Genomic DNA, 12,500 nt, shown 5'->3' with positions numbered 1-12,500 from the left:
TATCCATAAACTGTACCTTTTCCTCAAATACTTACTAGACCTAGCCTAGAAATCTAGACGCCCCTAGCGACCGCAAATTGAATTTGCTCCCGGGGGCAGTCTAGCGGACCCCAGTCGTTTTGCGAGGCTGAAAGTTATCCGATGAGAGGGCCAATCAAATCGCGAGGGGGGCCGGGCTACCTAGTAAACAGGAAACTTTCTTCTAAGAAGGAACATGGTGGCCTCCGTGCTACGTATAGCACGAAAGTGTTTAATTAATTTTAAAAGCCTGGATGATAATATATTTCGTGGCTGACATGGATTGATGTAATAATACACCATGAACTTATCGGACACAAATAGATCACAACACATTACCATTTGATCATTCAATGTTTTAAACTAGCTCGGTAAGCTAATTTGAGCATTTTACAGAACCAGATAGTCACACGCTATTATCAGACCACTACTGTAGGTGTAGAATGAAATTGCTGCCCCAATTTCTAATAAGACACATGCCATTAAAAACGAGACATTTGGGAGCTTTGAGTAGCTTACTAAATAGATGGGAATGACACCTAGTCTACCAAGCTAGTGGCTAGCTAACCTGTCGTCAATAACACAGAGCTAGGTATCCAGCCTTGTATTATATGCCTGCCCCAAATTCTAATAAGATCCATGTCATTAAAAACGAGACATTTGGGAGCTTTGAAAGTCTTTGAGTAGCTTACTAAATAGATGGGAATGACACCTAGTCTACCGAGCTAGCGGCTAGCTAACCTGTCGTCAATAACACAGAGCTAGGTATCCAGCCTTGTATTATATGCACTGTTGGGAAAGTTACTCAAAAACTGTAATGCACTACTTATTACATGTTACTGTCATTTAAAAGTAATGCCTTACATTACAACATTACTTTTTTTTTAAAGTAAGGCATTACACTACTTTTGCATTACTTTTAGTTACTTTAGCCAAAATGACTGGAAATAAGGATTTGGCAATCTACAGTGCAAATCTATGAGGTGGCATGACTTTCACCTGCCATCCTCAAGTCGTGTTGGAAGCCTGCAGACTGAAAAAAAAAAACATTTTCAGGAATTGCGTCTTACCCACATACAATATTGATTCATCAATACAATGATTAATCCTTTCTCTTCTTACCACACCTTACCATGCACACCAGCGGCGTTTTTAAAAAAAATCTATTACGGACGCATGCAGCACAGGCTCCGTTGCACTTGGCTGAAACATAAAGCCACCTCACTGCACTACGAGTTTGAAAATTATTATTGATAAAAGAGCAGATGCATGCATTGCTAGAGTTGGCCCATTTTGAATATTAAGTATATAGCCTACAGCACACCGGGTAAAATGTATTATCAATGAACGAAATTATAGGCGGAAAAAAATGATTGCGAGGATACCAGCCAGTCAGTTTGCAAGCTCGTGGCTCGCCTGAATCATGTGACTTCGTGCGGAGATCAGTTTGTCACTCACTCTCAACTCTAGAACTATTCTCTACGCGCGCTCAGTCAGCACTGCGGCCAGCATATTCTGCGACTTTGCGCAAACAGCTAGTTCTATTCATGCAACTATTGCGATGGAATTTACAGTGATAGGCTACAGAGTGATGCAAAGACAGCAAGCATTTTCAATTTCACTACTTTGACAGGCGAACGTATAATATTTTATTTCAAATGGATTTATTTCAATTTTAGTGATGTTTAGTTGAACAAACGTCGAGGACGTGGAACGCGGTTTGGGTTTCAAGTAGGCCTACAGTGTGCATTTAACTGAAATGTTCTTGGCGTCCTTATTTTCAATGAAGTCAAAGTAGTGGGCATATACCCATCTTGAAATAGAGCAAGCTGGATCTTCTGGATCGGTCATCCTTTGTCAGCCTGCCATTTCGAGAGAGGAAGCGTGAAAGGGGAAGCAATGTTCTGCGTGGAACTTTAAAATCTCTGCGCGGACGTAGGCTACTATCAGATGCAATAGCTGATCTTGCGGTGATCCGCGAACATTGTAGGCCTATAAAGAAAACAAAATAGCCTACCCACACAAAATGTAGGTGAAAAAATGCGTTGTAATGTGCAAGTTACTTGCATTGTAACGAGGACTTATTACCGTTTTTTTCCCCTGTAATCAGTTACATTACTGCGTTACTTAAAAATGTAATGCATTACCATAATTAGTTACTTTTGTAACGCGTTACTCCCAACACTGATTATATGCCTACCCCAAATTCTAATAAGGTCCATGTCATTAAAAACGAGACATTTGGGAGCTTTGAAAGTCTTTGAGTAGCTTACTAAATAGATGGGAATGACACCTAGTCTACCGAGCTAGCGGCTAGCTAACCTGTCGTCAATTACACAGAGCTAGTGTGACGGAGGTCATCTCGCACCTCTTCACCCCCCTCGGGGATCGAACGTGCGACCTCGTCAACTACAACGGTTCGGCAATGGGAGACACAGTACGATACCGCTGGGCCAAGAGACTAGTCTCTCGGCCCAACGGCACGAGACTGTATGAGGCTATCGGAGGGAGGTTTACCAACGTTCCACGCCAACTCTGTGCTAGTTAGCCTCCGTTACACTCTCCCCCTTAAACCTCACTCCCATCCGGGTCACGGCACCACTGTGACGGAGGTCATCTCGCACCTGTTCACCCCCCTCGGGATCGAACGTGCGACCTCGTCAACTACAACTACAACGGTTTCGGCCAATGGGAAGACACAGTACGATACCGCTGGGCCAAGAGACTAGTCTCTCGGCCCAACGGCACGAGACTGTATGAGGCTATCGGAGGGAGGTTTACCAACGTTCCACGCCAACTCTGTGCTACTTAGCCTCCGTTACACTAGGTATCCAGCCGTGTATTAGTTATGGGTATATGGGCTAGCTAACACCGAACATGCCATGTTGACAACAATCATAAATATAACCATTTAACAAGCCCCAAATTGCTCAACATTTCGCTGGTTGATCAAGGAGGGCCGTGTGGTTGAAAACGAGGCATTTTTGAACTGTGTAAGTGAAAACACGATTTATTAGGAAACTTGTTTGTGGCTGTGGTGATCACACGCATTCACTGCTACGACGGCTCGGACTTGCCACTTGCTTCACCTACAAAGGGGCGTGTCGCGTGTACGCTCTGAAAGACAGCTGTGACGTTACACAGAAGTGTGTGGGGATTGGTTGTTCCACCATCCTATTGCGTGACGTTGAGTGCCAAGACAACCGGTTATCCCGCCCACACTCTCTCCCAGCTCCCCTAGACCCCTGTACAGCTTTTTGCTGTACGGGTCTGGCTCGCTAGGCTATACTAGACCTTCTCCAGGTCTGCCATTTTGAATTTTCAGAAATATTCATTCTTTGCTGCACAACTTACTATACTTTGGTGATAAATATTAGCATATTATTTAGTGAATATTCATGAAAAGATTAAATTTGCCAATAGGCAGCATGTTTCCAATAGTTGCAATAACTACTCCAGCATTACACACAGTGCACCTTTAATGACTTGAGATCTAATGAAAATCACACTCTTTGGTTGCTTAACAATGCAGTTATATATTTGTCAAACACCTTGCAAGGTGTTCGAGTCTGTGATTTCAGCTTGAGAAAAATGATATGACCTGTAGCCTAGGGGCCCCGGGCCATCTTAATCCGGTCCTGACCTTGGGAGCGTCATGGAATAAGGCAAAATAAGAGTACACAACATGAAGAGGGGATTAGTGGCCATCCCCTTCCCACTCCATCGCTAGGTAGTTCCAGGAAGCGGCTATCGGTTTAGCGTACGCATGGGATCTTGCTCGGCCTCTTTCTGACGTCTTTTGCTTTGGACTTGGGCATCTGCAGGGCCGCTGACAGCTTTTGCTGGGCCCGGGACAAAGTCATCTGAAAGGGCCCCCCATCCAATATATACAATATAATACAATTTGTTGACCCCCTGTCTCCCTGGGCCCGGGACAACTGGCCCCTTTGTCTCTCCCTGTCGGCTTCCCTGGGCGTCTGGGGAGAAGGTCCGGAGCTCATTACCCGCCGACCTTTCCACCCTGTCGCCTGGCAACTCTGAGGAGGGGGTGCAGGGCTTTTGGCCGCCCGGCGGAGTCAGAGTGAGACAGAGGCAAAGATGGGGAGGGATCAGAGGCACGAGGTGGAGGAGGGGAGAAATCAGAGGAGGAGCAAGGGGACAGATGTGGAGGGGGAGAGAAGAGGAGGAGGGTTAGAGAGGTAGAGGGGGAAAGGAGAGGAGGAGGGTTATTGAGGTGGACAGGGAAAGGAGAGGAGGAGGGTTATTGAGGTGGACAGGGAAAGGAGAGGAGGAGGGTTAGAGAGGTTGAGGGCCAAAAAAGTGGTGGAGCCGGATGAAAGCAGTGGTACAATCAGAGGTGTGTGTGTGTGCGCGGGTAGAGGTAGAATGGGGACAGTGGTGGATGGGGGAACAGATGTGGAGGGAGGGAGGAAGGGAGAGAGAGGAGGAGGAGGAGGCTGGGCAGAGGTGGAGGAGGGGCACAGAGGTGGATGGTCAAAAAAAAAATGACAGAGCAGGATGAAAGCAGAGGTGCAATCAGAGGTGTGTGAGTGGAGAGGACATTCACAAGCAGACGGTTGGAATCAAGAGGACGAGGAGGGTGGCTTGAGCCCCTCAGAAAAGGTAGTGGCTGTGGTGGGAGAGGGAAGGAGTGAGGTGGTGGCCCCCCTCCAGGGCTCCCAGCAGGGGAGCGTCCACAGATGCTGCTGCTTTAAAGGGAGAGCCTGGGGCCCTATTACTGCCGCCTTACAATGGTACACATACACTCAAGCACACACCATACACACACGCACACATGACAAACGCACACACACACATACACGGCCACACCGGCTCAACTCTGCTGAATGAGTAATAGGTGCCACACACACGCACACGCACTAGCACGCACGCACGCACGCTTGCACGCAAGCACGCACTACTTGATGCAGGTACGGTTTGCTTCTTTTACTGCCACAGTCTTCCCTTTATTCTTCACTTTGAACTTCAACATATCACTTCATTTTGTGCGTACACTTTTGTGTACATGCCCATACTCTTTTGACTGGCAGGGGCTACCACTGCATTTGGGCTCTGACAAGTTTCCAATTAGCATGCATGGTAATCTTTAAATGCGACTGTTGGCTTTAGGTGTTACCGAATGAAATGAGTTTGTTCCTATGGTAAACTGTCCATTTCGTGCATTACTGTCAAAGACATGTTGTCAGTTCTTGCAAATATAATTAAAAATACGTCCAACTGCAAACCTTAACACCTTTGTCAACGTCTAGTGCTGTTAATTGTTTAACCCCAGTATTTAGAGCACTGGGTTGAGCTCCGTGAGGTAATAAGACTAATTCAAGTGAATAGACATTCTATTGTACTGAATACTGTACGTAGGCTTCGTGAATGATAGGCATTGGCACTTTCTGCAAATATTGCGCTCAAGGATGCTACAACCCTCACTGACATCTCCAGCCTCAGGTCTTGGGTACACAGGGTTGGCCCATCAAAACTGCTGAACTCTCACTTTTACACACTCGAAGACACCTCAACGCATGAGCACAAGCACCAATGTACGTGGAGGACCTTTAATCGCAAAATGGTACCGCTCAACTTTTCGTCGAATTTGCAAGCCTTGAGCTGGTTGAGCAAGTTGAACTGTGTGTGGGCGACTGTTTGAACTGTTTTATACAAATACACTTACAGTATCATCATCATCATTATAATGGAGTGACCATCACTAGGGTTGTGGGTGTGTTCTGACTGTCACGCCAACGGCCTGGTTCTCAGAGCCCCAGTTTACTACCCCAGAGGGTACGGGTTGGAGCCCCGCCTGGGCAACTCTACTCCCCTTCGCTGCAGTCATCATCATCGTCATCATCATCATTATGCTTAATAGTATTATTCATAATTCTTATGCTTACTTGACTCTCTGGTGTGTGAGGATGTCGGGGTCGCGGGCGGCGAAGATGGTGATGGTGGTGCCGGCGGCCACGCCCTCCTCGAAGCGGATCATGGTGGGGTTGACGGGGAAGTAGGGCGGCTCGTTGACATCGCGCACCGAGATGCTGACGCCCGCCGTGGAGCCCGCCGACGACTGGATGCCCTTGGCCAGCTCCACCTGGTTCATCACCACCACCGTCAGCATGAAGGAGCGGTTGTTCTCAAAGTCCACCGGCTGCATGGAGGAGGAGGAGGAGGGTTAGGGTTAGATAAAGAGGAGTTTTTGACACATTAACGCAGAATGTTCATAATATAATTAAGTCAGCATGAAGGAGCGGTTGTTCCCAAAGTCTACCGGCTACGTGGAGGAGAAGGGGAAGTAGATAAAGAAGAGTTTTAGACACATTAACACATTATTATATGGTGTGACGTCAACTGTCGAATGCTCCATTCATTTCAATGGGGCTCCCCAACGTTCGCACGTCTGATATTTGAGATAAGGACGAGTTGGTCTATATCAGACCGCTGTCAATGGCAACAAGACTTTTCACTGCTAAAGCGAATGCTTCATATCACTCCGCAGGGGGTCCGGTCTTTTGTCACTCTAATCAGCTGCTGTGATAGACAACACCTGTTGTCCTGGCTACCTAGCTGTTGCCTAGCGGTGTTCCACAACGGCACTGTTTTGTTTTGCGCAGCAACAATCTTTTGACATGAAAAATTATAATAAACTTAACATTAAATAGGCCTAAAGAAATGTCCCCGCCATGTGTGAATCATTTAAGTATATCCATATAATAAGCGGGTTAACGTTCGGCTGCGCATCGGGGTCTAAAGATTCTCTCTGTCGTGCTGCTATTCCACGGTAGCGACCTTCTCGCCGAACGTTAACCCTTACTTAACACATAATGTTAATAATATAATAAAGTCAGCATGAAGGAGCAGTTCTCAAAGTCCACCGGCTAGTGGAGGAGGAGGAAGAGGAAGAGGAGAAGGAGGAGGAGGAGGAGGAGGAGAATGAGGAATAGATGAAGGTATTTCTAGAAATATGCACATGAACTCTCACGCAGGCATTTGAATAATCTATTAGACAAAAAAGACAAAGATAGCAGGATCGGGGTGCCTATCAGTGACCACGGTTATCATGAAAGAACACTTTTGCGCAAACACACAAATGTACAAAGCCACACTGGCAAGCCTGCTATGGTCTTGAGCCCAAAATGTATAGCTGGACTAAAGGCACCTGCTTCGGCTGTTTCGTGTTGTTTTAGAACTCATTTAGATGCTGGATGGCATATGCTATTGACCGGGCAAAAACAAACCGCTGATACCGGGCGTTGAGGCAAAAGGAGGCATTTATTTCAAAAGTTTTTTGGGGGTTGCGTGAGGATGGGGAGGAAAAAGAAAAGAAAAAATGATCGCAAGGAGGGAGCGCTTTAGGGCTTAGTCTCCAGCTGCCTCATATCCTTCAAACGCCTCTCAAACGTCTCTTAAACGCAGCGCCCGAAACACAGCCAGCTACTGGGACTATTCAAGAGCACAGGAGAGGAAAAAAAAAAAGTGGGAGAATGAGGGAGGGGGGAAAGTGAGAGAGAGAGAGAGGGAAAGAGAGAGAGACAGAGAGAGAGAGAGAGAGAGAGAGAGCAAATGAGAGAGTGTGTGCGAGAGAGAGCAAAAGACACACAGAGAGAGAGAAAGAGAAACAGATAGAGAGAGAGAGACCGAAAGACAGATAGAGAGAGCGAGAGGGAGAGCGAGAGAGATCACGAGACATGGAGTGAGAGAAGGTGAGAGAAAGGGAGGGAGGAGTAAAGGGCAAGAAATCAATTTTTCATCTGCGCCCGGAGGGCTCCCTCGCACGCTGGCTGCCCTGGCTGGCATGCTCACTCGGCTACTGTCTACTGGCCCCGGCCCTCTCCCACACACACACATAGCCCAGAGACGGGACCACATGAGAGAGAGAGAGAGGGGGGGGGTGTGGAGCTAGAGAGAGCAAGAGCGTGAGAGAGAGAGGGGGGGGGGAGCTAGAGATAGCAAGAGCAAGAGCGTGAGAGGGAGAGAGAGAGAGAGAGACAGAGAGAGAGGGAGAGTGAGCAAGAGAGAAAGAGAGAGAGAGAGAGTGAGAGTGAGAGAGAGAATGAAAATAAAATTTGGAGAGACAGAGAGAGGGCACAGGGCTACAGATATTCCTCCTTTCATCTCCGCTGTAAGGAGAACACTGGCCACCAATGAATAAGGAGGGGTGAGAAAGGGGCGGTGTGTGTGTGTGTGTGTGTGTGTGTGTGTGTGTGTGTGTGTGTGTGTGTGTGTGTGTGTGTGTGTGTGTGTGTGTGTGTGTGTGTGTGTGTGTGTGTGTGTGTGTGTGTGCATGCAAGCGTGTGTGTGCATGCACATGTGTGTTTGGGAGTGGGTGATACATATAAAAGCTGCTATTATGCTACAATTTCATGTACATAATATGCTCTCATTTGCTGTGTCAAACACAGACAAACAAATATACATGATTGTACAGGGAGATGTTAAGGGCCAAAACATACCAAGGCGGAACGGAACGGTCGCAGGACGGACGCGGTCTTTCTGCTTAGTTTTGGCCGGCGTGCTTTTCTCTGCCTTGCACACTGACAGCGTCAGCGTGCGCGGCCAGTCCTGTTCAAAACCCTCCCCACAGCTAAAGCTAGCGTGCTACTTTGTCATTCATTTGAATGAGGCACCGCCGGTTGCCGGCGTGAAAAATACGCTGGAGTTCTATTTTCCAAATGCAGCGCGGCGCGGAGCCGGCTCCCGCGCCGCTGACGCCCGACTACCGCCGGTTGGTGTGTAAGGACAGATAGGTTTCAATGTATTTTCACCGACGCCGGTAAAAAACGCGGCCGTTCCGCGACGCTTTACCGCCTTGGTGTGTAAGACCCCTAAGTCCTGCTTGGCATTGCTGCCTGTTGCACCTCCTCCGGTGCCAGTGGTGTAGTCTACTTTTTTATGGTGGGTATACTGTATATTTGAGCATTTTTTGAAGTGGGTATACTGTATATATTTGTGCTATTCAAAACAATGGATCAATCAATTTTAAGTCGGTATACTGAAATCCCTGAAATTTAGAAGTGGGTATACTCCGTATACCCGCGTTCTACGTAGACTACTACACCACTGTCCGGTGCCCATGGGTCAGCAGCTGCAGGGTCATCAGTCAGGAACCACCGCTCATCGTTTCGCTCCTTTAATCCTGAAACGTCTCCGTGTGGCGGAGCAGTGACAGGGACGTCTCCCTGTCACCCCCTGCAGCTGAAAGGTGTTGTTCCCTGCAACTGTTGTCTGGGGGTTAGGTGTTATTCCCCCAGGTTCTGTCCTTCCTCCGCAGCCAGAGCCAAAAACTCCCTTTCTCCGCCTCCTCCGCCAGTTCATTTGTTGCCTTCCTTAGCCTTCCTCCGGTGACTCCCACGTCCTTCAGCAGGCGTATGGTTGACAACCCCATGAAGCCTCGGCATCCGACCTCCACTGGGTAGATGGTAGTCTTCCAGCCTGCCTCCCGGCACTCAGCAGCCAGCTCGGAGTACTTGGCCTTCTTTCGCTCAAAGGCAGCCTCAATCCCTTCCTCCATTGGCACAGCGAGTTCTATGAGGGCTACCGCTGTAGCATTTACAGACCACGCCACTATGTCTGGAGAGATGTGGTGGTAATCTCTGTGGGAAACTGAAGCTTCTTGCCCAGGCAAATATAACACACACAAGCAGATTCACGCACGCACACACACTCGCACACACACACTCGCACGCACGCACGCACGCACGCACGCACGCACGCACGCACGCACGCACGCACGCACGCACGCACGCACGCACGCACGCACGCACGCACACTTTTGACCACTCCCGCAGGGCTGCATTGTGGATCTGTAATCAAGACATCATGCTGTTATATGAGAGATGCTGTAAACACACCAGCATTAAATATGTACACATCAGCATAACAAGGCGACGCAGTGCTGACGGACAGATATTTAACTGAGTGTATACAATTTTCTCAGTCAATGTTTGAGTCTGTGAACAAAAAACTGTCTTACAGCCTGAACTTGGTTAATGTATGACTTCATACTTCATATTTCTGAAAAATTATTCATCTGAAATATCTGCAAGCATAGGGAAATTAACATATTCATGAGGCTACACTTGAGGTTTCACAATTAATCGATTCAAGAACTTGACCTAAAGCAATTAGCTACTCTCCAAGGCAGTCATTAATTAATGCATCCCAAAGACTCTGTCCCAATGGTCAATCTTGTCACATCTGTGATTTTTATATTAATGTCGTCGTCCATCCTCTTCCATGTGACAGACGACGAGGCAGACCTATCAGGAGTGCTAGAATTCGCACACATCAAGCATGTACACCAGGGCTATCCAATTAGAATGTCATTTGGGCCACATTTCGAAACCAAGAACTGAAGTCGGGCCGCACACTTTCAGCCACACCTAACGCTGTAATGACACTTCAAAACAATAGTCTACAAACAATTTTTAAACATGTTCCTCTAACGGTTCTAACCTAAAACCTAACCACATTGAATGTTCAGTGTACAAGACAACCAAGAGATTCTCAAGAAATTCATGTCTTGTACTGCAGTATCAAAACTATATTGTATATTGCTACAGCTGGGGGCACATCTGGGCCGCATGAGGACTGCATCTGGGCAGCATGTGGCCCTCAGGCCGCCAATTGAATAGGCCTGATGTACATCAAGTGTGCACACCAATAAAACGTGGTCTTTCCTTCCCAAATGGGCTGAGTTTGTCAATCACGATAATTGTGTCCAATCCTGCAAATGTGATTTGGAAATGCTTCCGATGGCACACTTCAACACATACAGTACGTGCCAACCTATGGCACCCAATCTGCCCTCTACTGTCCTGTCCTGTCCTGTCCCCGTACCTTTACGACAGTCACCATGCCGTCGTTGGTGATGTGGTTGGTGTTGATGGTGAAGTGGCCCTGCGGGTCCCCGTGCACTATCTTATAGACGGCTCTCCAGTTGGGCGTGTCCGGCTGGTCCCGGTCCGTCACCGTGATGTTGGCCACCACCTTGTCCACCGTGTTCTCCAGCACCTCGCCCGAGAACTGAAGAGAGAGGAGGGAGGAGATGACATTGCATTGCATTACATTACATTACATTGCATTATATTGCATTATATTGCATTCTATTCTGTTCCATTCCATTCCGTTACATTCCATTACACCGCCTTGTCCACCGTGTTCTCATCCTTCTCCACCAGGCACAAGAACTGGGGTGCATTTCTCGAAACCGTAGTTGCAAATGTACTATTCAATATACATCACATGTATATTTACTACTTTAAAATTCCATTTCCATTTCCATTTCTATTTCGTTTCATTACATTGAAACATGTGCGTACATTTACATTAGGTTTAGCAGGCGTTTTTATCCACCGTGACAAACAAGGACAAAATCAGCAACCTTGAATGCCTTGTGAAAAATACATAATACATACGTAGGCAATGCAAGGTTAATGAAACTGAGTTTTTATGCAGATGATATCTTCATCTGCTTCACGCAGATAATTTGAAGGAAAACCGTCTCAGAAGAGTTCAAAGGAGGGGGTATATGTGTAGGATAGCAGAGAAGAGGTGGGTGAGAAGAAGAATAGGAAGACACGTAGAAAGAGTACAAAGGAGTAGAGGAAAATTAAAGTGAAAATAAAAGAAAGAGAGAGGCAGGCAGGGATGGCGTGAAGGAAGAAAACAAGCGGACATGTTGTTGATGTAAATGCCACCGACACAAGTATGCACGCCTCGTTCCCACCGGTGTCAAAGGTTTTGTCCAGAGTATACGCCGGCATGCGCGCCGCTTTTAGAGAGCGGCAAATGAAATTCATGGAGAGTGGCACAACACAGTGATACGTCTGGCCCCGAGGCAAACATGCAGAACAACATCCCACCTCCAATTCCCACCCTCTCCCATCTCCCACCTCCCACCTCCAATACCCACCCTCTCCCATCTCCCACCTCCCACCTCCCAAGCCAGGCATACATGCAGAACAACATCCCACCTCCAATACCCACCCTCTCCCATCTCCCACCTCCCAGGCGAGGCATACATGCACACACACCTTTAAGACGCAGCCCACACATCCTGACATACATACATACATACACTCAGTGTAAGGAATGGATGAAGAGCCAGAGACCTTGGACTGTGTGTTTTTCTTCTGCTTTTACGGTGGGAATCGCAGCGTGGTTCAATGTCATTTAAAGCATCCATGTACCGGGAAACCAAACCAAATTAAAACATGATAATAAATGCATATACACGTACATATTCAACATGGAAAATACATAATGCAATACATGCCATATAAATATTCAACATACACTGGAATAGTCATCAATTCAAAGCAGCAGTACTGGCTTCAAGAAAGGTTACTCACTGGAAAATAGTTCTAAATTGAGTACCAACATTAATGAAGTACAAAACAAAAAAAAATCTGGTAACACTTTATTTCAGTGTTACATCTAGCACTAATACATACAATGTAGGCCTACCTGTT

The 12,500-nt window shown here is 47.1% G+C and overlaps 1 protein-coding gene across 1 annotated transcript in view; it reads right to left on the bottom strand.

Moving 5' to 3' along the window:
• cdh4 (cadherin 4, type 1, R-cadherin (retinal)) overlaps positions 1-12,500 on the bottom strand; it is a gene marked incomplete at its 5' end in the record, with an annotated part of 377,532 nt that overhangs the window by 27,883 nt on the left and 337,149 nt on the right. Inside the window, 2 exons of the mRNA XM_063216672.1 lie at positions 5,925-6,178; positions 10,867-11,052. Of these exons, the coding sequence (XP_063072742.1) occupies positions 5,925-6,178; positions 10,867-11,052 (440 nt within the window). The remainder of the gene's footprint in view (positions 1-5,924; positions 6,179-10,866; positions 11,053-12,500) is intronic.

Source organism: Engraulis encrasicolus, chromosome 14, assembly GCF_034702125.1.
Source record: "Engraulis encrasicolus isolate BLACKSEA-1 chromosome 14, IST_EnEncr_1.0, whole genome shotgun sequence".
Lineage (NCBI taxonomy): Eukaryota > Metazoa > Chordata > Actinopteri > Clupeiformes > Engraulidae > Engraulis > Engraulis encrasicolus.
The sequence above is the reverse complement of the archived record's forward strand: the minus strand, read 5'-3'. Positions and strand labels throughout refer to the sequence as shown.